The following is a 27,406-nucleotide window of genomic DNA, read 5'->3' on the forward strand; positions in this document are numbered from 1 at the left end:
GACGAGTCACCAATCACAGCTTCTGTTTCATCCTGCACTGGCACCTTCCACCTCAAGGCAGCCCCCGGCAGCTCGTTCTTTTTCTCCTTCGGGAGGTGGTCAACACGCCGGCCTCCGAATCGTTTTCAGCAGCTCCGCTGCTCCCTCCGTCACCCCTCTCCTCTCGGGGACCGCAGCTGGCCATCTCTCACCTCCTCAAACATCATGTCCCACCTCACCAGGCCCAGCTAATATCATCACACTTTCAAGAAAAACTTTTTCAGGAGGTAACCAATTCTCCTGCAAGGTCTTAAAGTCAGATTTTCATAATCTTCCACTGTTTTTTGTTGTTTCTGGACAAAAATCTGAAAAACTGTACTGTTCCTGATAAAGATGAACGGGGAAAACAGTTCAGTATACTGCTGAAGTGCCGATAACCACCGCAGTGGTTTGCGTTTGCTATTTGTATTAACAAGTTTTTAAAACATCGGACAATTGCTAAACGTGCTCATTATTAGCAACCCAAACAACACGCTGCCACGGCGCGACTCGTCCTTCCCTTCCAGAGCCTTCTCCCTCCTGCCAGGTGCCATGTGGCAATGTCACACCCACTACAGCGCGTTTACACAAGCCACAGCCCGGTCGGGGAGGCAGCTCGGGCCGCCCGGGCTGCTCTGCAGCCCACGTCGCCCGGTCCAGCGCTGAGACAGATGCCGTCGTATGTCTGGCCTCCAGCAGCGAGCTCCTCACCCCGGGCTCGGGCTGCTTGGTTCTGCTTTGAGACAAAAGCAGCTTCCCAGATGCGACAGAGCCAGCAACGCGTCCCCTCCAACACACGCTGGCACAAAGGCCAGTTCGTTAAAACGAACCTCCGGCTGGTAGAAAGGATCAAACCACTCTCCTTTTCAAAGCGTTGTCTTCAGCATAAAAGGACAAGATGACCCTCGCGCTGTCCCACCGATACTGCTGCCTTTTCAACCTTACCTACTGCAAACTGTTCCTTGCAGACATCTAACCTCACCCGGCTGCTGCTGTCAGCAACCGAACAAAGGCGGGCTGGGTAGGTAGAAACAAATTCTGTAGATGGGACTGATTTTGCAGGAGCGAGAGGGAAGCAGACAGAAGTAGCCCGAAGGTTAATTAGTGCAACAACAGTAAATGCTAGCAGGACTTTACATGTTGAGAATTAATTATGTTTCAGGGGATTGTTTCCTTTTGATGAATGCTGAGGACTACAATGGGAAGGTTTTACTTGTCTCAGGGGCCTTTGTTCGTCTATTTTCTTTCTTGTACCAATCACATATGATTTGTTTTAAACATATCCTAAACTGAGCTGGCACGGTGACTTTAAAAGCTCCTACTGGTAAACTAGACCATGCCAAGCACAAACACCAATCCACAAACAACCTCTGCATCTGAAAGTCAAGCTCACATTCACTATTGCTACTGTGTGACCCAGCAGGACAAGGACCAGACCGTATTTTGGATTTAAAATGTGCTTTTACAGAGCAGCTGTCACTTTCTCCTCTGTTTCTGTTGCGTTCTGACCTAGTCCCGTGAATTCCTACTCACGGGAGCAGGCTTTTATATGGGGAAAACTTAAGGCAAAGTGAACGACACAGAAACGGGGACCTGTCCTGCAATGAACATGAAAAGCTCCAAGCACATGGTGCTATTTTTGCTTTTAAATGCCTCTGTTCCAGATCAGTCAGGTAATATTTGCAACAAAGTCTTACAGAGTCCGACAGCAAGGGGTGAAAGAGGGAGAAGGAAGCAGGACATCACATGGAAAGGCAACGGCAGAGCTACGGGGGATGATGAAGAGATGAAGGAATCCCGGCAGTGCGATAGGTGCCAGGGGAAAAGGCCCTGGGCAACCTCTCCTTGGTTTACCAGCACATCGATTATAACCCATGACACCAAATTATTCACTTCTCTTGGTTTAAAGCGCTTATGCACAGGTTACACACGTGGAAAAACAGCAGCCAGAATCCCTCAGCCAGGCAGCACAGAGGGAGAAGCTACGGAGAGCGGGCGACTAACCAAGTACTTTTATTTCTGCCTAGGACTGAAATTCAAGGAAAAGCCTTTGGGCCATGTGCATTTGATCATACATGACCTTTATTGGAGACAGGTGGGGTCATTTATTATACAGAAGTAACATCACATCATTCTCTTCCAATTTAATTCCTTTTAGTCTCCTTATAAATCTGTAGCAAAAGTGCACTTTTAACAGTTTTTAATCTATAGTATATATCTTTCAATATTATCTCTCAGTCAGGTATTTTATTTGTAAAAACGTCTCGCCAGATATACAAAATACATGTCTCGTGTACTACATTAATTTTTGTATTTACTGTTTAGATTATTTTTAAGTCAGTGCTCTCTTTTTTTTTTTTCTTTTCTCCATTTTTTGCAAGACTTGGTGATGACAGGCTTCTGGTAGCGCCACCAGAGAGGACTCACAGCTTGTGTGTGAACAAGGGGAGAAGACTCTTAGCCAGGAACAATTCTCACACAATAGGAACAAGATGACAAGAACGTTTGCTGTTATTGAATATGCATCTTAAAACGACAGTACTCTCTATAATAAAAAATAATTAAAAAATCCAATGTCCATATTTTATCTTCTGGAAGAGGAGATGTGCCAGGAGAATGGAACACGTACCCAGCTGGAACAGAGTGGTAATGATAAATTTGCATTTTGAAGACAGGAGTTAATTGCTAACATCATGTTTCTGGTCATGACAAGAAGAAACACACATACAGCCACCACAAGGAACTGTTGGTGAAATGCTGTTTTCCTGAGGACAATATTTTGGTAAAATATTTTCTATCCTGTACAAGCCACAGAATTGCATAAGTTAAATGTCCTCAGGAACAACAACCACGGGTATAGACCATGAAGGGCTGTGCTGGGAACAACCACGCTGAGGACAGCTCTTCTGCCACCTAACAAGATGAAGGAAGGAAAGTACTCATTTCCACCGGTAGTTTAGAGCCAGCTGTGACAAGCTTTGGCACGGCAACAGGACTTCTCAAACAGAAAACTACAGAAGATTTTCTGAGATTTCTTACAAACTTCCTTAGTCTTTTCTTTCTCGTTATCCTTGAGATTATAATATATACACACATAACGGATAATTACTTAATTTCAGTCTTCAAAAGACTAACCATTTCTCCTGTTAAGCAAGGCCTATAAAGGTAAAACAATCAGAAGCATTTTTAGGGGGATGTTATGATTCCCAGATCAATACAAACATTACCAGCGGACGATGAGGAACACTTAGCAAGGCAATGTCTGGGTGGGTTGGTTGGTTTTCCTTCTGACGTGTTCATTATCTTGAAGACAAAGAACAACGGGTTTAGTTACATAAATAATGCTTCCCTTGGTTAACCCTTCACAATTAGTGCTGTTTCTGTGTATTAGCATAGATTCAAAATGCTAGTTGCATAAGTTTACCAGGTATTGAATGAAATGTCGAACAGATCCTGTTTCAGAATGAGGGCACTTTTGGTTTACGCAATAGCTCCAAGAAACACTGTAACTTCAGACTTCCTACAGCAACTGGTTGCCAGACATATTCTTCCCAAGGTAACTGCTTTTCTGCTCCCCTTAAATCTGCAGCAATGTGGCTCCGAGTCAAAACTTCTGCTTCAAAAGAAAAATGCACAACAGACTAGGGTGAGTATGGACAAAGTTCTATACCTTCTGCAGGAGAAACAGAACAGTAAAAATAAAAACATAAAAAGAAGCAGCGCTGTTAGTGTTATCTAAAACCAGGATAATGCACAACGGGGAAATGTACAATGCTGCAGAGAGAGGGTTTTGTCTGCTTTTTTATAAAAACTACAGACTTGACATTTCCAATATGTCTTAGCTTTGTACTGCTTCTCAAGTCTGAGTCACCAAAAATATCCAGCAACCAGCTGCTGTTCATATCCTAAAATATGCCTTCAGCTGACACTGAATATTGAAATCATTCTGCTAAAATACAGAAAAACAACGATGGTAGAAACCAAGGTATAGCCTCAGGCCAACATTAAATGGTAAAAATTCTACAATGCTACTTTTAAATCTCTTCTTCAGTTCATGAACAAGTAAGCAGCCAGGTTTCGAGTAGAGGTAACACAGATTTTGGAAGATAGCACGTAAAAAAAGCCCAGAAAGAAAACTGGAACAAAAGCTCTTCTTGTTACGGCAGTCAGCACTAATCCTCCACGCAATGGCAGGGAGAAACCTTTATTCGCCCCGCTGCATCTGTTCTGGTCCTACAGCAACAACGAGGAACTGCTTCTGCTGTCACAAATATGTTCTATTCGGACATATCTTGATCCCTTTTTCCTTTTATTTGTACACATGTATCTTTTGTCTTAGTCTCTTGACTGGTAGAAGAGGATATATCCAGATTCTGAGTTTTTGGAAATGTCTGATGTTAACCCATAGAACTCTTCAATGGCCTGGGCATCAATTTTCTGAAAATTAATGAGAGTTATAATTAGCCTCAGTCAAAACACAGCCCTAAGAGTCCCTTTCCCAGACAAAGCATTATTTTCAGTTCTTGGAGGTGATGCTGGAAAGCCACACAGTATTAATACAGCGATATTTCAATGTCATTGAATCCAACCAAATACAACAAAACACTTTTTTCCACTTAAACCCTTATTCACTATTGAAAAAAATGAAATGAAAATGAAATAATAAACCTCTCAGAAGTGATGCACTCTTAAGGCGGACTACAAAAAAAGGAATCTGTGAAAATCTATCCTTAAAAGAGTACACGACACATACATATTTGCTTTCTCATTCAGACTGGTGTTACCTTTCCCGACTATAGGTTTGTAACGTAAACGAAAAAAAGCAGTCACTGATCAGCAAAGAAGATTTTGGTACAGTTGGGAGTACATAAAGACTGTCTTGAGCAGATTTAACATTCAGCTAAAATAACTCCAGATTTTAAAGTTCTCGACATAAGTGGGTCACAAGAAGTCCTGCAAGTGCTACTGGTAATGATACCGTGAAATCTGTGGATCTCATCCCATTATGATCTTCTGGTCTCATGAGAGCTTTCCTTCCTTAGGATTTGCTGGCACAACGCCTACTGGAATATTATCGCAAGGTTTGTGTTTTAAGAGAAATAAATTATTAGCCGTATTAATACAATTAAATGGCCTGCTTACATTTAAAGTTGTGAACCATGCGCAGGAAAGCAGTTTTTCATTTTATACTCCAACCAGCAAGGCCTGTAGGGCATTTTAAAGGGCTTTTGAAGATGCAGGCTCTACAGTCTTGATCCCGTTCCCGAGAACGACTGGCTTCACGTTACCAAATGTGATTCTGCAGCCCGTGGAGAGCAAGCGTGGGGACCAAACACTGGAATGACACACTCCCCACGACCTGCGTTGCTCAGCACTCCACTGTGCTTTAGTACTTTCAAATACCTTTAGGACTCTGGATCCACAGAGATGAGAGGCTGAAGTAGCCTGAATGCGTTGTGGAGCGGCAAAGGGAGACTTGCCTGAAGTCTCCCTTTATTCCCCAAGGAATGAAGTTGAGGAAGCGAAGGAATGTGCAGAATACGAGAGGCTCTGGGTTAAACACCTGCTTTCATCGAGAGGCAGTAGCGGAGACCAATTTGTGCTTACACCCTACAAGAAAGGGACCATGCCATGACTGCGTCGAGGAGCCTCCTCAGCTACAGAACCGACTGGCAGCGCCCTGAATCACTGCTCGTGGAGCAGAATTTAGTATCACCAGCAAAACCAAAAGCATTGGTTGCTCTAAGCGGCGCTGCCAAACAACCTGCAAGCTTAGGCCATCCTTTTCCCAGCCCTTCTGAAGCACAAATAAACCAGGCACAGGAAGTTTCCAGAAGACACATCGACTGCAGGACAGAGCTGCAGAAATTCTTCTCCCTTCAACAGCTTTGTGAAAAAAAAAAAAAAAAAGCGCGGGGGGACGAACCCCCAAACAGCTGTTTTGTCTTTCTTCTGCATTCAAGGACTTCAGAGAAGTTGAAATACTGTACCGAGGGCTTTTGCATTCTCACGCAATTTATTAACATAACATCTACTACAAACTGTTAGATACACACTTTAACAGAAAAATAGCAAAAGAACATTCTTCAGTCCTTGTAATATATTTAGCAGACAACTCAAACGTGTTTTAAGTGCCCAACTAACTTGCCATGCAATCAAGTCTATTTCCACTACTCATTTTGAATGCAGCTCAAACATTTGATATGGATTAATTCATCCCACAGATATTTTTAGTTTCATCACGGCAAAACTGACTTCCTTTTGCAATTTCACTACCCACAGAAAACACAGTGGCACCGAAAGACCATTATACAGACCCTCTTCTTCCCATCCTTAGCTGACCACATCTATTGTGGACAGCAAAGTTTTACACAGTTGCAGCTTTAGAGTAACAACCAGTTGATGGTGTCACAGCCACTTTTAGGATTCTGCAGCCTCACCTGGCATTAAGATGATTTTTCCTGTTAACTGAGCTTAAATATCCTTTGGTCATTTCCAGACAACTATTCTGGTTCCCCGAACCAAATCCTTTTCTTGCATACCACTCGTAGCATTCAACTGAATGCCGCAGACCTCTGAACAAATACTGAAGATGTACAATCATTCTCCCCCTTTTCTCAGTTTGGAGAACCCCCTGGATGGACACTTTTCCCTCTCTGTTTCAGACAAACATTGTCACTGTGATGTATCACTTAGCTGCTCTAATGACAACATGTCAAACAAGCCAGAGATCATTTACGCAGGTTTCTCAATTAATTTTGCTTGGCGCAGTTTCCCATTTGGACTGATTCGCCTCCTGGATTTGATGCAGTTGCTTTTCACATATGCTGTAGTATGTTTGATTATCATCTATCTCCAATTTAATTGAAAGTTGGCCTTCCAACCAATTCCAAATAGATAAATAAATATGACTTCACCATTTCTGACATTTAGTAGGTAATAAGGATAAACTACTTCCTATTGACAGTTCAGGGCCATCAATTCATATCACTTGCCAAAAACGCAACAAAGATTTTTAACTGTATTTAAGTGAAAAAGGTGCTCTGTTTCAGTTGCGGTATCTGTATGCAGGTACAAGGGCTTTGGACTCATCTTCTAAGTCTGCTGACTAATACCTGTTCTGTTACGCAGCCAGTTCCATATCTCGAATGGAAAGCCTCCAAAGCTTGAAAAAAAAAAACCAAAACCCAAACAAACCACCTGCTTTCAGGTTCTTAAGAGTCTCTGAAGAGTAGAAGGCTTCTGTGGTTAGCCCTAAACCCAGACACTTACACAGAATTCACATTATAGGGGGGCTTTGGGGTTTTTTGCCATTCCATTTTTAGAGGACAACCTCTGTAACGTCATACATAGCAATATATTTCCTGTAGTGTCACCTTATGGTCAACCACAAGCCGTTTGAAAACAGCACTTGGTCAAGCTCAGAGCAGATATTTCAATCTCTTCAGGCAGCAGATGGAACTGACAAAAGTAGTAGGCTTGACTTCACTTTTTCAGTGAATAGCCTACAGCAGTAGTAAGGAACTAATTCTCAAGAGCTGATGACTAAGCCGGGAGAGAGAACAGATGAGTAAAACTGCAGCTACTTCTTCCAGCAGCCTGTAGCATCAGGAGAAGAAGAGCAGTCGCCACTATCCTGTTCTCCTTGATCACCGAATCGCCAGAAATTCAGGTGAGTTCCAGAAGGTCGAGGAAAGAGAAAGGGTGGTCAGCTCAGAGGGAGCCGAGAGGTGAGCTTCACGTTCATCGCACGCTTGGAAGTCAGGAGCAGCTACAATGGACAGTCAGCAATGAGATCCCGCGGGACAAACCCAGCAGGAATCCTTATGCTACACTCTTCGCAGCAGGTCAAGGAGCAACTGTTCATCAGAAAGGGCCAATGACCTCAAACGACTCCTGCAAAACTCTGGTGTGCAACTCTTCATGCCCTCCACCAGTAGGAAAAACAAAGCCTAAATTTCACAGAAAACAAAGGCCACATGCAAACGCCAGCCAGGGAGAATATTCTAGCAGGAAAAGGAATCTTAAACTTCTGGATCTGCAGCTGGGGCAGAGGCAGCGCTACAGGACAGGGCTACATTGCTAATCCTAATCAAGACAGTGAAAACTCAACCATGGAAAACACAAAAAGTAGAAATTTCAGAGCACAGAGCTTTATTTTTACAGCATTTCAGACAAGCTCTGTAAAATAAGATGAACTTAAAGGAAATCGATCACTAAAGTTAGAAAAGCAACTTAAAGGAAAAAACCAAAAAGGCATCCCTCCAGGAGAGAGGAACGGCGTTCTATGTTACTTGTGACAGCTCCTTGAATTTACTGTCCAATAATAGACAACACATATTTAAAAGCTATGCTTTGGCACATCTATAAAAGTGCCAACAGTGTTTGCAGATAAGAAGAAATTCTGTTTTGACCTTAAAGCTAAGATACAACATAGAAGTGACTAACAGAAAACAAATATAGAACAAGATGGTTATTTTACATCTACTTTTAAGATGTAAAGTTTGTGTCCTGGACAGCAAAGAAAGTGAACCCTCGCATTTAAAAATATTGAAGTGAACACTATTTCTAAAATTAGCTGACACAATTACGTACTTTGTCCATGACAGAAATAGAGGAAAATAACCCTCAAAATATAATAGTGGGAGAAAGGCAACTTTTCATTGTCACACAGGCTATCCAAACCACCAGGCAAGTCACCCCCGAGGCTCAAAGCTAAGCAAAGATTATGGGGGTGGGGGGGAAATGTATTACATCGTCCTTATTTCAACCCAAGCAAGGATTTTGCTGTACCTATTTTGACACTTAGCATCAGGCCTTAACTTTGACCATGAGATCTCGGAGGCAACCAGTACATTCTCATCTTTACAAAAAGCAGTTCTGCTATGGTATCTGTTCTACTGTTTGATATTTGTTTAATAATTACGTGAAATACACGGATACAGAAATATTTTTTAATAGTAGTCTTTACAGATACGTTAGTAAAAAAGTTAAGGAAAAATCTGGTCGAGCAGACTGTTAAAACACTATTGCAAATAGCCCAAACATCGCTATATACTCTCAGGACCTTACTACAGTCTCCCAAATCTTTCTTAACAGTTTTTCTACACAACTTGTTGGGGAAAACTGCCTACAAAAAAAGGTCAGAAGTTCTTAAATGCAGCAATGAAATGCAACTAGCACAAAGCAAGTTAGCAACAAAAAGGAGCCCAAAGTTGGGCTCAAATAAGAGCATTTCAGACCTTGACTAAGCCAATTGTGGTATTTCAGCCTGACCAGGGGCACAGCACCCCATGCCTGAGGTGCCAATCCAGCCCTCGGGTTCGTTTGCCCTTCTCCATACTACTTCTGTAATGCAGATGCACTAAAATGCTGAAGTTGACTTTTGAAATGACCAGAATTACTCTGTGCACCGGGTTTTTTTTCATGGGCGCAAAAGCTAATCCCAGACACAAGAACAAAGCTGGAAAGTGATGCTGTCTACACTTATTTTCACCACGTAAAAGCATACCTACCTCTACAATGTCATCATCAAACAGCAACCAAAAGCCATGGCTCTTCACAATGGTGATATAATGTCCGCGATTTGGACCACTGCCAGAAAAAAAAGATTGAAGACTTATTACTCCTGTGCCTATGAAGGCAGGACAGCTGCTCTCCCACATGATTCCAGCTATTACTGGCAGAGTTAGATGTCCCAGCTCTTAATGTTGTTTAATACTATATTGTTTAGGTTCTTAGACACTGTCAAATTGCTTGAATTAAAATTTCTGTCTTTGCTGCTTGCCAAATACAATATATTCAAAATACACAATTTCCTAAATATTTCAGAAAGTTGATCACATATTTCAAAAAACAAGACTAAAAGCCAGTTATTTCAATCACTGTTTTGTTGCACTTGCCACTGCTAAGTATTCTGACCACAGTTCAGAAATATTAATAACTGCCTGTCTGAAATATTTTATTTGCACAGATGTTTTTAATTTATTTCTAATAAGATATTTATATTTATTTATATTTTTAGGTGTTTCATTATTTAAATTAGGGTGGTTTAGCCTATGGCTGACTGCAGACAGGCTTTCTGCGACCGCTTTTCCCACTTTCTGGTGGCAGTTTCCCAGTCCACCTCTGTCGCCTATATCCTGAATGCTTACCTTGAAGGAAAGGGACAACAAAACGACCTAGCTCAAAGGGAGGTGGATCTGCAGAGCAAATGCAGGCAGACTGCCTGAAAAGGTACCGGTTTGAGATACTGAACTATATGGATGGAAAACTATGAGCTATCAATCTATTAACATCAAATTCTAAGAGAACAGTCCAGGCACATGGCTGGGGGGGGAGGGAAATATCCCTGTCACCCAGCTTTACTTTTTAACTTAGGATCCACATAAGGCTTTAAAAAAAAAAAAACCCTATATTTGTATCAGCTTTAGGGAAAAAAAAGTACTTCTCTAGCCTTTCCACAGTTGCAGATATACTTAAACCCATTATCTGTCACAGAATGAAACTTCTCTGCTTAGAACAACTAAATGAAAAGTAAAACTGTAAGAGCAAAATACTTAAAACAGTAAGTTTTATGAGAACTTAAATATTTAGAAAATATAGCTTATCCTAAGCCTTCGGTAAGTTCCTAGTAAGAATGAAACCAGAAGAGTTACAGGACTTCTAAAAGCCCTATATAAGACAACGGGTTTGAGAAGAAAAAGCGAAGCCATTTAATACATCTGAATTATTAATCACCATCATCAAAACATGTGAGTGTAGTTACAGGTATACCAAATTAAGAATCTACAGAAGAAAATGCATAGGACAAGGTCTTAAAATGATAACAATAAATAAAACATAGCACAACTGTACCACGACAGAAATCACCTAGAATTATATGTAGTTTATTTAGACTAAATCTACGCAATATTAGTGTCCTTTCAAAACATTTGTGTGCCGTAGTAACTTATCACTTTAAAACTCACTTCCACAAGGCGGTTATAAATAATTTTTCCTTCCATGACTGCTTTTTTCCTGAAAGTACTTAAAAATAGTTCCTCTTTACTTTTAAAAACAGAATTAAAGCCACTAAAAATTAAAGCCACAAAAAAATTAATAAAAAGGACGGTTTTTAAACTCAGCAGTACACAATTCATTCCACGTGGTGGCACCAGCTGCTAAAAAAACTTCCATGGTTTAGCAAGTAGCAACACGAGAAATGTAACTTTATTCTATTTTAGCTAAGTGTTTTTCCAAGATTTATTTTATTTCATTTCACTTTCCTGGAAAGTAAGGTTAGGGGGTTGGGATTTTTTGCTGGGTTTGGTTTTTTTTAAAAGACTGCTTTTACTTTGCTGCAGCTCAAAGAAACAGAATCACAGAATTCAAACAACCTGTCTGAATCGCCACCGCATTTGACAGCTGATAAAAGAGCAAATCTTAAGACTGTATACTCAGAAAGCAAAATTTAAAACAGTAAAAAAAGTAATAAAAGATGACAAAAATGCCTTTTTTTTTTTTAACTACTTTTGGAGAACTAGCTCTGACGCTGCTTAGCGTGCTCCCATGTTGTCAGCCACCGCACTGTTCCAAAATGGCATACGGATGAGAGACGCGCCTTTTCCGATTCAAGGAAAGGCACTGAAGGTCCACAAAGCACAGACCCAACGTACCTGCCACAGTGAACAACCACAGCCACGAGGTCATACATTCTGTCAGGGTTCGTAGCATCTCCTGAAGTGTTGAAGAGCCGGAGCTCCAAGGGAAAGACTACACGGTAGGACAGTTTGGTGTATCGATGCAGCTGGTCCATGTATTTGAACCTTTTTAAATGCAGAGCTAGAATCATGGGCAACTTTTTCACTCTCATTCTGAACCACAAAAATAAGTTAAACAAAGAACAAGGTATTAGCAGATCACCTAAACCAAAGCTTTGTTCAAGAACAGTTTCAATAAGCAGCAGCTTCTTAAAAGGCACCTAAAATGTTGATGAGGATTTCAAAAGGCTGCTTTTCTCACATATATTCCAGTGAGAAAAGGCAATATTTACTCTGAAAGATGAATTACACAACTGACATCTGAATGCAGGACAACTGTCCACGTCGAAGACATCAACTTTTCATCCCACCAATGGGAGGAAAGAGATGGAATAAATCTGTCTTGCTGCTCTGGCTGTGACCAAGTATGAGATGCGAACCAAGATTTGTGTGTACATTATTCATAGTGAAAGCAGATGGGGTGGTTTTCCGTGCCTTTAAGCTGATTAATGCTAACCGGGGAAAATGCGAATGTCTGGAAGCACCAGATATAAGCTCTTCTGGGAGGAATACAAAATCAATCTTTTCATTTCTCTCTGATAAGGTTGCCACAAAGTTACTTGGTCTCACCTCTTTTCCTTACTCCCTTCCCCATCAAACACAGACCTAAACAATCTTACATTTATCTTTTTACTGAATTCACAAGGTGTGTTTTTCCAACAGCTGCCCATTTTAAGAGAACACATTAGCCTGAATATTTGAACCTTACCTCTTCTGTGCTTCCTGTTTACTGCGGCACTGCTCACAATAGTATTTATATTCACTGCATAGAGTTTCAGTATTACTAAATCCTCTGTGGAAGTGAAAGAAGTCAGATAAACAGGGATATTCAGTCAGACCATCCAGTTAAAGTTACTGCTAATAATGCTGAAAAAAACCCAGAGTACACACAGAAGACGAAATTCTTCTTACTCATATGGCTTATACCTCCCAAGCACATTTTAGGTGTATTTGTCCCAGTCTTGGGATGTAGTATCAATGTTCAGCTGGAAAAATCTGGAAATTAGACCCTCAAATGTTACACTTTCTGGGCAGGAGTCAAACACGACAGGTAACAAACAGTAATAAGGTGACTGTTTTGTTTCCAGAGGTAGCCACTCCAGGCTTTCTTTAGTGGCAGACATTAAATGTTAAGACCTACAGCCATTAGCCATTGACTAGGCAAAGTCTGGATTATCTTTCAGCTCCTAGCAATTACACCTCCATTACCAACTATTAAAAAGCCAGAAGCAACCTGCAGTATCCTAGTAGCTGATAAGCCTTGGATCCAGCAGTCAAACACAAGGAGTAAATTTCTATCCACAAAAAAAAATTTGACCACAAACACCAGGACCAGACAACTGAAATGCAGTAACAATATTAAAATAAAGATGAATTTCTTATGAAACCAAACATATCATGTTTAGTTTTGATAAAACTGGACTATATGACATTACAAATTAAAATCCCCACAAAAGAAAGTGAAAATCAATCTTACATACCACTAAGAAATCATTGTACTCATTAACTACTGATAACCACTAGGAAACTAGCAGCTTCAAAAAGCCACGATAAAATGAACGGCACTCTGAAAAGAACATATTTTACAATCAGTCAAAGCCTACAACAGTTGCAGAACACAGCAACTACGCCAGGCTCTTTCCTTCTGACCAAGGGCAGGTATTTTTTCCACTCCCAAATATTTTCGTTTACCTTAGACAGTGTGTAATAGATGTATTTTGTTCCACATCAACCGATAGATCCAGAAAGTCCTCATCTTTGCTACTAACCTTGAAAAAAATAATAAGAAATATTTCATAGCAGTTTAGAACTGGCAGATTTCTTTTAACCATTTCTGGAATGGTGCAATGTCCTCGTTGCAAGTAGAGACCTTTGTGATAAAAAAAATAAATATATACACACACACAGAGGCCCTTTCTTGAGGTAAACAAAAACTGAAGACATAATCTGATGTGTTGTTACAATCCAGAGAAATATTTAAAAAAAAAAAAAAAAAAAAAAATCCCAAACCCAGGAAAAAACCCACAAACAAAACAAACCCAAAAACCTCTCTTGCAAAACATCTCTCCCCCTTGAGACTTCAAGACACATCTCCTCACTTCACTGACAAAAACAAGTTTTTAACAACTCTGAACTCTCAGAGTTGGAGAAGCTTTAACTGTATTCCACTCTGCTTTATAGACTGATACAGCTTTCTGCTGCATTTCAGAATTTCACAGCAAATACTTACAGGAAATGCAGAAACAGGCAGACGGGTTTTCAATTAAAAGGGTTTAGCAGTTAGGAAACCATCTTTCCATTTGTGGAACAGTCACATTTAATTTCAAAATCCCCGAGACAGAATCTTACTAATGTCATTTTTAGAACTTCTATTCACCATATAGTCATAATTTCAGACTTAAAATGCCAAGAACAGTCATGTCAGTTGTAATCACTTCTCTCTTTTTTCTCTCTACATTTAGGTTTTCTTTTTTTTTTTTGAAATATTAAATCAGACATAGCACATGACTAACTACAAATTCCTGGTCTGAAGGTGGTGTGGTTCTTCTAATTCTAGACTTTGTGCACTTCTTTTGCTCTCAAATAAAGCGGCTATGGACCAGCAGCAAGCAGCACAGACTCCCAGTTCAAGAAATTCAGTCAATCCCAGAGGTAAATGAATAGTGAGCAACTCTCATGTAGAAACACAACACAAACTATCAATCACTGACACAGGAAATATAACATGAAGACAAAAAGGCAGCTCATATCAGCCAGGTGCCGACTGCCTTGATGGAAACAGGAAGGAGGAACAGAAAAAACACTATGCTTTTTCTGAGAAACATACCTTAATGTGTATTGGTTTGAACATAGAGGTGATACAGTCATAAAATAGGCTATGCTCCATATTTTAATAGAGAGAGTGCAATTTCATCTATCCTAATAAATGAAAAAGTGTGCTTAGTATTAGGGAAATTGATCCAGAACCTGTGAAAAACCTAAGAGGTTTGTTTTTTTTTAAACGTACAGCCTCACAGTTAAGACATCTGGTTTCATTGGTTAGTGTTCCTTGGAAGATTTCATGGACCCACGTCAGATCAGTCTTGTCTCCTTCTTCACTCTCAATGCTGCCGTTCTGCAGTTTGCCATTCTGCTTCTCTTGCTTTTTCTCTTCTTGTAGTAAGTCAGCAATAGTGTTAAGTAGGTAGTTTAGGAATTCGTGTGCATCCTGCTGCATATAATTATCAAATAATTCTGAAAAGGAAGAGATCAAGGAGAATGAAAAAATACAGATACTTCATAATATCAAGTTACTGTGCTTTCAGCAATCAGCGCGTGCCCTTCCCCCTTCTCTACCCTACTATGCAATTGTGGGTTACACTGTTAAGAGCCTTTGAAGACTTGTATTTTGGTGTTATCACAACAGATGTTAGGTTACCCTCACCTGTTCCTCAGGTTGCAAGAAACAGGCAGCTGAAAAATAACATAAAGGCGTATCTTGGAACCGTAGAAAACCATGACTGCTTTGGTGGGGGGAGCGGAGGGGCTGTTGTGGTTTTTTCTTTGGGGAAGGAGAGAAATAAAGGAATACAGATGTGCTGCCTTGGGCCATTAGTTCATTAAGTCCAGCATCAAGCGGCAAAAATTCCCTACTCTAAGTTTGTTCTCTTTTCAAGTTCAAGCAGAGATGGTAAAACACCACAGAGAACTTTTCCTCACTAAGCAGCCCTGGGAACTAACCACTAGTTCTCATCGTAAGGGATTTATTCTGCCGCAAACGTTAAGAAAGCAGGCTAAGAGTGGTTAAGTCTCCTTAGAGAGTTCAGATTTGACTGACTCCACGAGGTCTGTCCAGCCCGTGACAGGTCCTAGCACTGACTCGAGGTGTGCTGACTTGCAGCAGACCTCTACAGGACACGATGCCAGCGTGGGATAACTGGAGTGCTGAGACTTGCGTACACACTCTGTACTTGGTCTAAGCAAGTACAGAAACGCAGATACCCAGATAATCCTCCTATGACACAGCACAGTTCTGATACAATCTCTGTTCCTATGCTACAGAGGTGGTGAAATTCACACCGCAAACAGGAGTTCAATAATCTTCCAGAAATCTGTTAAAACTTGATCACTTGGACTCGCTTAAAAAGGAGGTTGTGTTTACAGTTCATATGCTTAAATCTGCATAAAAATTTCATTTATTCATTTACCATTTTCTTTCCTCAATCGGGAAATAAATTTCTTGGGTGGGATGACTCCCACCTTCTTCTTTTGCGTAGCAATACTGTTGAAGAGATCAGAGAGGCATGTCAGGAGGCTTTCCTTCTTTCGAGGCTGCACTTTGTACGCCAAAACTTTTTCCCGAAATGGACGACAAAAATAAAGTGCCTGTAAGACTGAGTTGCAGTAGCAGGTATTGCCGAACTGGTTAAAACAGAACAAAAGGAAAACAAACGTTTTCATATTAGGTCTGTTAAAAAGTAATAACAGGAAGAGGTTGCTCATTAAGAATGTCACATATTGAAAATGGAAAAGTCGTCTGTCAGAGTTCATTTACTGGGGAAATACTAGTAGGCATGGTGTAAAAGACTCATCCTTGTATCATCCCAGCTGGTAACAGCAAGAAAAGGAAGAGAAGACAACAGTCACAGCGATACTGGGCACAAAAAAAAAAAATAGCAGGAAACCACTGACAAAAAAAAAAAAAAAATTCAATTGAGGGCTCATCGCAAAATCAAAACTTCTGGAGACACAGCATGCTGCTAATCCTGATAAGGGAGATCCTGCTGATATGGATGTGGAGGTGCCAATGGTACCGCAGAAGAGAGGGACAAGAAATAGAACAAGGAAGAGACAGCATCCATCAGCATCACTGTGTCTCAGCTGCGCTACAGCAACAAGAGCTCAAGGCACGATGTTAGATTTGCCTGGGTCAGATACACAAAGTACTCCCTAGAGATAGTTAGCAAGGTATATGTTAAATATTTCCTGTTTATAATGAAATATTATGAAAAGTACATGATGCAGGCAAATTCAAAGAGCAGCTGGTTTACATCTGCCATATCTGAAGGCGGTGTCATTTTAGAGAAGGGAGGACAGCGATAACAACTTCCAGAGGCAGCGTTCCGCATTCCTTAACAAGAAGAAACACTCAGACCACTGAGATATTAGCATATCATCTACAAGAAATAGACCATGATTTTTTGAGTTGTTGCTTTGCAATTTCTTATGCAATTATGTTGTACAATGCTGTTGCTTCCAAAAAGTGAAACAAATTCTGGGTTTGTCAGTCCCCAGGTATTCTGTTACTGAGACTCTGCATCTCAAGAGCACCAAGAGCAAAATATTTTAAATAAACAAAATGAACATACAAATCTGACTACAGAACACAGATTATTTTGTTAAGTGGTACTCGGAGAATATGGCCACTACTGTTCACCAAAATTTGGTGTGATTACCACAGCAGAATGATTTTAAGTTAATAATCGGTTTACTGACTGAAACAGAAAATTAACAGTTTAATTCATACAGCTAAAAAGGTTACAGCATCTAATTACATTAACATTAATTTATGCCATATGCAAACAACACAGAACAACTGTTAAAACTTACTGACATGAGGAAAACAAATATGCAAGCTGAACAAACAGGTGAATTAGGATAGAACCTAACTCACATGCTTGTTAGTGACCTACGAAAACAAGTAAGCATCATGGTAAATAAATTTGCATACAAGAGAAAACGGTCAAGAGAACTACTGAAAGTCTGACTAAATATTATTGTTCCCAGATGATGTATCTAGTAAATTTGTCTATAACAACCCCAGAAAATTATGAGACAGAAGAAACTAGAAATTAGCCATCTTAAAAAAAAAAAAAAAAAAAGGTGGTGGTCACGGCACATCTTAAGTCAAAACAGGTGACAAAGCAAGTAGTTAATGAGATTTCAGGCCTGTATTCACGGAGAGCATGAAGTCAACTGGTTAAACATGTCCTGCTTTGACGCTACCCAAACAGAGAGAAATTGTTAGAACCAGACTAAATGGAAGAGTTAATGGAGTTAAAGAATGAAAATTCCATCCAAGTAGCTTTAAATATTCCTGACCAGTAAGATGAAAGATGCTTTGCATTAGTCAAAGTGATACGGTGAAAAATTCGCTTTATGGCATGCTTTAGGTTTTAAAAATGTCCTTCTAAACTGTATTTCAATTCTCTTCGTTTGCTACCACCTTCACATAAAGTAATGCGGAAGAACTTTTATTCCTGAAATCAGTATCTTGCATGTTAGCATTTTAGATATTTTACAGCATGCCAAGTACTTTACAAAAAGACCATGTGATGCATTTTATTTCAGCAATTCTGACTTTGTTCACTGTAGAACAAAATCCTTCCAACTTCAAGCAATTCATGGCTTTGGGAAACTTCTGAATATCTCATTTATTGATCTATCCTTCTCTGTATTAGAGAGTTTTCCACAAATAGACAGTATTACATAGCAGCGTCACACTTGTCAACTGCAATCAGTTTGTGTTTAGCAGTACAAAGTAGTCCGATCTTTCCAATCACGACCTTAACTTTGCTAGAAATTCTGTCCAAGTCGGGGGGAACAGGGCTCTAACCATTTGTCTTCAAAAGAACCCTGAAAAACAAGTTGGCAAGGCAGTTCTCAATGGGCTGATGAATATTTCCAAACCCGCAGCTACATGCACAGATCAAATACATAAATACTGCATAAAGTCTATTGTGACCTAAAACACAAAGGAAAACCAGGTACCAACACGCAGGTTTTAAAATCTTTTTGTCATGGCTTCTCTGGTATAAATAAATATATTAAATAGATGTCAAAACGTAAGGTTTTTTTGCTTAAAACTGACTGTATTCAGAGTCATCGTTACCTAACTTCATAAGAACTTGTAAAATATTACACTTTCAATGTAAAAATTAAGTTTGAAGGCTCATTTTAAGATAGAAGCTTTTATACATGAAAACTGAGATGAAATTCTACAATGAAAACGCTGTTGCGCCCCTCTTGCACTTCAGTTCAACGTTACAGGTACTCTGTTTGGACAGGCTGCCAAGCAGCAGCAGCCAGAGCCTTCTCCCACTCACTCTGCAGCGACTTGAGCAACAGTCTGACTGCAGGCAAGCTGGCTCAGCTCACTGATCCAAACAGAAACCAACTCCTACAAAAAAAAAAAATTTTTAAGCCACCACTGTCCACGGGTTCAACACCCGATTCTGTCTGCGGTGCAACCACAGATTTACTAGGTATTGATGCTGAAGTTCTGAAACTGCCCTCTGTAGAGTGCTCCAATTAACTTCAAATCGTGCAAGAACTAGAAATAACTGAGGCAAAAGCTCTGCAGAACAGCAGCATGAAAATGATCATCCTCAAGAAACTGGTTGCAGGGACTACAGCACAACAGTATTAGTCATATTTTGTCCTTCAAAACAGAGACTGGATGTGGTTATAATAATTCTGGTTATTTTTAGAACGCTATTTTTCCTCTTCGCACTATTCATCGCTCTGCTATTTATGTTACAATTGGACATGCCTTCCATTTTTCTCATTACGGTGCAAACCTCAGCAGCTTTGGAATGGCCATTAACACCATACTTCAGCAACACAACTCCACGTGTTTAGATAGTTTGGTGTCTGAGAACACAAACTGCTAGAAACCCACACAGAAGTCAATCAGATGAGTTTCTAACGAGCTGCAACAAATAACATTTTAGTAGCTATGTTAACCTTACTTGGTGCATCAAAAGATAGATCATCTTTCAGTTTTCAGCTAAATGTACCCAGATGACCGGTAAACAGAAGTATACTTCTGTTTCTAGTGAGTTTTGCCAAAATTGTGTTTTCACATCATAAATAAGATGCCCCAGAACCTCTGTTCACTGACTTCCTATATTCATTGGTAAAAGATGTCACAGGCACAACAGCTGCCCTCCTCCTCCAGAACCACTGGAGATCAACACCAGTGCTCCGCTCTCTCACAGTGAATTTAGGCAGACAATTCCTACCACCCAACAGATCCCAGCCAAGTCAGAGCTATACAAAATGACAGATACAAAACCCACATCTTTTTAGGAGGATTCACTGCTACACAAGGCTGTCAAAAAAAAAAAAAAAAAGTATTACTACATGTAAGAAAATTATCAACCAAGTCAATGTCATTCATGTCCTGGCTATGTCCTGGCATAGAAGAGCTTCCACTAATCCCACCCATAATACATTTTTAGAAAAGCAACACGTTTTCCTTCAAGGTGCCCCTACACTGCAGCATCACTGTAAAATCAAATCTCTCTCTCTCTGGAAAAGCATACGAACAATGTACACCCTTTATTAGCTAATGTCCTTTCCAGCTAAATATTAAAATCCTATGATTAGAAATGTACTTGAGTAGGAAGGTTTCTCTCAAAGACTTTATAATAAATATACATATTTTTCTGTATTTAAGATGAAATTTAGATCTTGGTTAACAGCAAGGCATGGCACCATATTGCAGGACTCTGTGCAGAGGCCTGCTTTAACTCAGAAGTGCTCATAGTTCTAACAGAGAATCCTGTTAAATTCAAAATGGATTAAAAAACAGCATTCCAAACACAGAAGATTCACTTACATTGACCAAGCCAAAATAATGCTCATTCACAGGGAACTGTTCAGGACCAATCTCTTTCTCCAAAGCAGAGGCATTGGCGCCCTACAAAGAAACAGTATGTTTATGTTAGAGGAGAAAAAAAAACTTCCTAAAAAAATCCAACAGAATTCATACTACTCCTGTAAAAACAAAGAAGCTAAGAAAATAAGTTACTTCCATTGAGAATTAGTATCCTGTGTTTCCGATGTTCTTCAAAACAAAATCAATAGGATGTTTTATTATTATAAAAGGTACCATGGTTTCACTTCAAAACTCCACTTCATCAGCCGGAATGAGAGCTATCTGATCGACCAGAAGAGGGGTTTGCATTTGAATTTATTTGAAAGTTAACAACAAGAACTTTGTTCTCCCTTAAGACTTCAGGCTAGTCACAGTGACCTAGAAGCACCAACTTAAATTTAGCCAAGAACGCATTGTAAAAATAAAGAAACTTGTAACAGGCAGAGAACTTCTAAACCTAGAGTACAGAAACCATATGGGCTATAAATCCCAAGAAAGAAAAAAACGTCTTTTTGTGATGTGCACAAAAGGTTTGATGTGGCTATTTGTTGTTTGCATTTCATATAAAGAATTCTTGGAAAAATCTTGCCTTCACTGACACTTCACTTTAGAAATCTTATAATTTTCTAACTTTATTTCTGGAAAGTACTACAGACAAGTGACGTATGATTACAAAAACCAAGAAGAATGGAAAGAAGAATCTTCTCGGACATTCCTCAAACTCAGATCACCTAAAAGTGCTTTGGCTTTGCTACCCTTCATTTAAAGATGATGTATTAAGCTTACAGTGCATTTTGACACATCCTTGAGTCTCCAGCAACATAATGAGAATAGAACTTACCATTTCAGATGTAACTAAAAAATACCACTACACATCCAAGTGGTGCCACATGTCACATAAAACAAAAATTGAAGCATAGCAACATTTTAGTTTCAATTTTAACTTTGTCTACTTCAAAGTGGTTTATGCATCGTCCCATGTTTCCCCCCCCCCTTTTTTTTTTATATCTACCAATATCTGGTACCTGAGCTTCCACTTGGGATTTGGTACCTTCTGTTGCGCCGCTCCATCTGGTTCTCTAATGTTTCTCGCCGAACTTCCAACAGCCCTTAGCTGCATCTGTGCTGCTACCTAAGGAGTTACCACCACTCAGGGAAGAATGCAAGCACTTTGGATTCTTGACTTATGTTTTAAATTGCCAAGGCACTCCACCTATAACCTTCTGCAAGTAGCAAACAGAGATCCTACTGCACAGATGACCATCTTAAAACACTTCAGAAAAGCACTAAACAAACAAAAATTATAGACCAGAAAAATTCATCTATTTCCCTGAAGCTAGTAATGTTTTCTTAATTGCTGACCAAATATTTCACTCATTTCCCTTAGCATTCTGCTATTATTATAAACCACAGACAAGTAGAGACCATATAGACAGTTCCATCTAGATTGTCTTTAACAAAGAAACAACTGAAAATTTTCTAAGAAACAGGAAAGCAACCAAGAAGTAATTTAGTTTAACAGGAGAAGCGGAAACTCTGTAGTTGACTCTCCCACATCAGATTTACAGTGAATTATGGATCTCAAATACAACAGAAAATGAGGAAGGCTCAAAATTGGGTACTATAAAAAAAAAAAAACCACAAACCACAAAACCTTTCACTAGGTGCTGACAGATTTACAAGCAAGACTCTTCACAAGCAGCAGCTACACAGAAATTCTGAGGCACCAGTGCCAGTCCAAGCATCTCCTCTCATTTGTTTCCCTACATCCACTCCCTGCTTCCAGGTACCTCTTTTTCTCTCTACTACCACCCTCCAAAAATCCCAAACCAAACCTAGACATAAGAATAGCTATCTACGATGAAGAACTGCTGACAGAGCTCTCTCCAAACGCTCTTCACTCATATTTTTCCAGCCGACAGCCACTCTGGGTCACAGTGTTAACAGGAGAGCCCAACCTACTCGCTATGTAAATGCACAAGAAGAAGTGATGCTGGTTTTGAAAAACTTTCAGTATTGAAATCAGAACTGACCACTATGTGAGGTTCCTTTACTTTTACATTCTGCATGTTTTGCGATTAAGTAAGGGATATGGGTAAAATCTGCAAGCTCGTGAAGTTCAGCTGAAATGTCTCTGAACTGTCTTCTCACCTCCTCCACGGTCTCCGACACTGTATTAGAGAAACACTGGAGAAGCAGACAGCTAAAGCAGGTACTACAACTTACAGAACTAGTGAAACCAGGCAACCCGAATACTGCACTCTCTAGAGTAACATATGGAATAAATATCTGAACAAAGAAATACAAGCGTAAGAATTGTAATTTTTAACAAAAGTCTGCTATGAAGAATTTAATAACCTACCATAAACCAGTGCTGCAGCTCAACTAAACCACCAGCCCGGATTCCACATGTACCTACCCACTTAATCTGACAGGTTCCATGGACCTTTTATCCAAGCGCTTCCTTGTATCTATTGCCCAAACTTTGTAAATTTGGGTAAGTTAACTGCAGGGACACATTAAAAATTAATTTTTAATTAATAAATTAAACACTAAAGCTAGTCAATCAGCCACAGAAGCTAAATTAACCTAACGTTTAGTTGCAATGTTTCTGAAGTTTCTTGTTAGAGAACATTTTAAATTAGCATACCAAAATCCTGAAAACCAAAACAGGACTCAAAGTAATTGTGGGAGGAATCAAAGTCACAAACTAGTCATAAATAGTTCTGAAGACGCACACTTGCAAATTAAATCATACGTAACATACCGACGAGGCTCTACAAAATGCACATGCCTAGCACACCACAACAAAATAACTACATTGCCAACAGTACAGAGTGATTTATCACGGGAGTCAATGCCCAGGAGAGCTACACTACACGAGGCAACAAGTATGCAGGGAAAAAAAAAGCACGTACGGTGACAGCCCAAACCGGCCTTGGTCATGTTTCAGGATGGAAATACATGAGACGTTTGTGAGTAAGGCTGCATAACTGGAGGCAATGTTCAGCTACTCACAGTCCATGATCTTTGCAACTAAATTTGCAAACAGCAAGTTAACCAGCTGGATACCAAATCTAGTGCAGCGTGATCCGTGTCTGCTGTGACGCAGTCTCATAAGCAGCTTTGTTTTCAGACTGATAGGTGTTCTACACATTGTCCCACCCCCACTGAAAGATTTTTCCATCTGCATAAATACTTCTGCCTCAGATTACATAAATATTTGCTCATAAGAAACAATAGACACTTCATAATTTTGGAAACATAAAAGTCACACTTCTCATCTAGAAATAAATTCTAACAAAAGTGGCAAGTGTCCAAAGTATGAAAATTTGTATTTGGTTATCTGGTGAATCAAGAGAGATGCATCTCTTCTGGGGTGCCATAGACAAACTGTTCTGCATCTCACAGTACTTTACACATCTAAAAACCTAAGAAAAAGCAATTGTGTTTTGCTAAACAATGACACACATTGTTGGAGCAACAAAAAATGACAAGAAAAGAATCACTAATACATACCAACTGAGTTTGCTTGGCATATAAAAGCTAAGCAAATGATGTACACTAAAATACAGCTAAATATAAAGCTTAATGCATGAGATTAGAATTGACTTCTCATTGCTAGCGCAAGACAAATGCATCTTCTAAAATCCCCACGAGTACATCCTTGAGCCCTCCAGGTGGTCCAAGGAACTGTTCTGCTACTCCGGTTCAGGAAGAGACGATAAAACTTTCTGCACACAGCTCTGCGAGAAGGAACCAAATACAGTTTTATACAGTCAACACATAATTACCCGATGGGGAAAACATCCCCCTAGTTTAACTAAAGTGGTAATACTGTTTTACTTACATAATTAGACTCTCAGAGAGATGTGGATTTAACACTTCCATATTGGTGGGGGAGGCGACAACTGAAGTTTCATCAACTTGTAATCAGGATTTGCAATGTTCTAGAAATTACTGTGACTTAAAATGTTGTCCCAGAGGTTGGTCACAATTTTATAAAGCTCCCTTATTCAGTTCACAGCCCCACCAGCAGAACTGACTCTGAATCTAGAGAGCGAGCAGCCTTAGCTCAGTAGGTTTCCCCAGTATCAGTCAAACAGAAAAATGGCAAGCTGCCTGGTCCCTCTGAACTATCACCATTTCTAGCAGTTCAGAATAACAGATACAGCTAACAATGGCCAAGACGACCCCAACAGACCAACAATAAAATATTTTCTGTCATGGCTGCAGTAATTTTACTTTATGCATATTAGCTAATTAAAAAAGGGGCATACCGAAGAAGATTTGAGCTCACTGATGTCAATCAGAAAAGATAAAGAACACCTCTAAAAAAAAAAAATCCCATGTGCTGAATTTTAAAGCATCAAACAACAGCACAGGGAACTGCTAATATTCAAGTTTTCCTCCATTTTTCATACCCGCCCAGTGAGGGCTATCACACCAACATTAGATACGTATGAGATACAGTAAAGATAGGATTAATTCAGTAAAACTAATATTTACTCAAAGAACACCAAAAGGCCTCTAAGGCAGGTTTTGTTGAGCTTGTTACAGCAAAAAGGGATGATAAAGTAAAAAGGGATAAAAGGGATGTGAAAAGACCGGTTTCAAAAACTCTCACCTGAGGTAGCTGCCTAACCAGGTCACCACACATGAAGTGATCCAACGGTATGGCTGAAATTTTAACCGAATAACCCACCAAAGCCAGAATAGGGATATATCAAGCCTTCCAACTTGTAAGCTGCAAGTCTTCTTTGCTCAGTAGAGAAGTCTTAAAGATTTATTTCCAGTTCACCATGCAAGTGGAAAAAATAGCAGTAGACTTCTGTTTCTTAGCCAGATTACACTGCTAACCCATTGCATCACCAAAATGAGATAAGAAGTATGTTTAGGCATTATTGTCTCTTAAAAGCTCTACAAACAGTTTGCAACTATGCCTGCAAAGAAAATGAGTGTTTTGCCTGGTCTAGATTTAATCGATTTCAGCAACTGGAAATGCATAAACGCTTTCTAGGGGGTTAAATACTTCTAAGCCCTTAAACTTACTTGAATTTGTAATTATTCCTATAGACAAATGGCTTATAGATTGCATCACTTATCTGACAAGAAACATAAGAAGAAATTGTTGTTGGAAGATGAAGTTATCACGTTTCTATCTACTAGACATAAGTAGCTTGATGAACAGAGTAACAGCTGCGAGTGATTAACAACAGCCACATAGCTCAGGACAGGGACTACCAGGAACGGATGAGAGAAATCCACATGTCCGGCATCCACATGGTTCACACTTCAAGTTAAAACTTTTTCCCTTTTCAGTACTACGAATTTTACTAAGTTTCAGTGAAATCCTGATCCTCTGCAAAACCTGGCTGAGAATAAACGGACTATTATAACAGACTAACCAACGTTACCAGTCCAAATTATTTATCCCGAACTAACACTTTCACACGTCGAAGGAATTAACACTTCCATTCATAAGGATCTACGTTTTGCTGCTACGAAGGTAACTCTGCAGACATGGGAATGGTTATAAAAGCAATGTCGTACTATCTCAACAAGCATGCAAGCAGACCTTACGAGCAGGAAGCAGCTGCTGCTCTAGCTTCGGGAAGAAAAGGATCAAAATTAGCACAACATTGGGTCAGTATCCTTGCTGTTATTCAGAGCTCTTGTCAGAAATAATCAGGTCAATGCTGTACTGCTGCTTGAGCAAACAGTGAGCAGAGAGGCACCAAAAGCTGTGAAATGAGGGAGGGAAAAAACCCACAAAGCAGACGATGGGAAAAGGTTACAAGTGGGAAGATCCCACTGTCCTCTCTGCAACAGCCTTGAGATTTGGCGAGGGGAAGCAGAGCAGCTGATGGCATTTACCATTGCTACGCTGCCATTCTATCAAGGATTAAGGCAGCACATGGGGAGGGCTCAGGCAGCTGTCCCACGCGGTCTGGAGGGTGCTGGTTTCACATCTGCTTTGACTGAATGGTGGAGTGTCTCACATTAGCACAATCCGCTAGCTATTAGCAACTGGGTGTATTTTCTAAACTGTAGAGGTAGATATGCGATACATTTATGGGACAGGCTTGAAGAGAGAAAGAAGTACGGTAAGAAAACGAGAAGAAACTACAGTGAAAGCAGAGAGATAGTAAGTGAAGATACAAAAAATTATAACCACTCAAATAGTCATTAAAGGTGGCTACAGTGCACGCAGCATTTCTAACATGCTCCAATTACACAGTGTTTTTAAAATTACGCAGGAAAATCCACGCAACAGCACTGTCAATGGATTTATAAGCATTCTGTAGCCATTCATTACTAGCTCAACATAATGAGACAAAATACTACAGATTTGTTTGGTCTCTTGGAAGGACATGGAAATTTAGAGACACCTAACCAGACAGTACACCTGTCAAACAAATGCTGCTAGAGGTTTTTAAATGCTAACAGGGATGAAGCAGTTGCTTAAACTACAAGAAAAGGAAGTAATCAGAACCATGAAGCCCTTCTCGTCTTTGCAAGAAATACAATCACAAGCTTGCAGTTTGTTTCTTTTTTTCATACTAATGATCCTGACAAAATCTACAAGAAGTCTGAATAGAGTCAGGGCTATGCTTATTTCGGGGCGCTCTGCCATTTTAGATGCTCCATTTGCAGTTCATTTGCAGACAGCAGAAGATTTTCAGAAGAGAAGTCCTAAAATCTGGATGTATTATGTGTTACTGCTCCTGAAATTCCAGAATAATTCCTATCTGTGTATCACAATGTTTAAACTGTAGTTTCCTATGCTTGCCCATACACCTCAGCTGCTTTAGCCCTATCTAAAATACACACAAGACTAATCTCATCAGCAGATTACTTTTAACAAGCTAGAGAGAATCAGTTAATTTAAAACACTCTGCATACAGTCCACGGAAATCTGAAGACACTGCCTTTCTTCAAGGAT

The 27,406-nt window shown here is 39.8% G+C and overlaps 1 protein-coding gene across 3 annotated transcripts in view; it reads right to left on the reverse strand.

The window, feature by feature from the left end:
- Nucleotides 1-2,078: 2,078 nt before the first annotated feature.
- LOC104338511 (ubiquitin carboxyl-terminal hydrolase 12) overlaps nt 2,079-27,406 on the reverse strand; it is a 32,823-nt gene continuing 7,495 nt past the window's right edge. The window contains exons 1-9 of one of the 3 annotated variants that reach the window (XM_075435526.1): nt 21,486-21,577; nt 20,422-20,502; nt 16,007-16,080; nt 14,827-15,053; nt 13,512-13,588; nt 12,529-12,612; nt 11,676-11,873; nt 9,534-9,612; nt 2,079-4,455 (exon numbers count right to left, since the gene is read on the reverse strand). In XM_075435526.1, the coding sequence (XP_075291641.1) occupies nt 4,354-4,455; nt 9,534-9,612; nt 11,676-11,873; nt 12,529-12,612; nt 13,512-13,588; nt 14,827-15,053; nt 16,007-16,080; nt 20,422-20,447 (867 nt within the window). In that variant the 5' untranslated portion in view covers nt 20,448-20,502; nt 21,486-21,577 and the 3' untranslated portion in view covers nt 2,079-4,353. Of the gene's footprint in view, nt 4,456-9,533; nt 9,613-11,675; nt 11,874-12,528; nt 12,613-13,511; nt 13,589-14,826; nt 15,054-16,006; nt 16,221-20,421; nt 20,503-21,485; nt 21,578-27,406 lie in introns of those variants that run through there. The other 2 variants (XM_075435524.1, XM_075435525.1) reach the window with 2 other exon arrangements.

This window comes from Opisthocomus hoazin, chromosome 14 (genome assembly GCF_030867145.1).
Source record: "Opisthocomus hoazin isolate bOpiHoa1 chromosome 14, bOpiHoa1.hap1, whole genome shotgun sequence".
In the NCBI taxonomy this organism is placed as follows: domain Eukaryota; kingdom Metazoa; phylum Chordata; class Aves; order Opisthocomiformes; family Opisthocomidae; genus Opisthocomus; species Opisthocomus hoazin.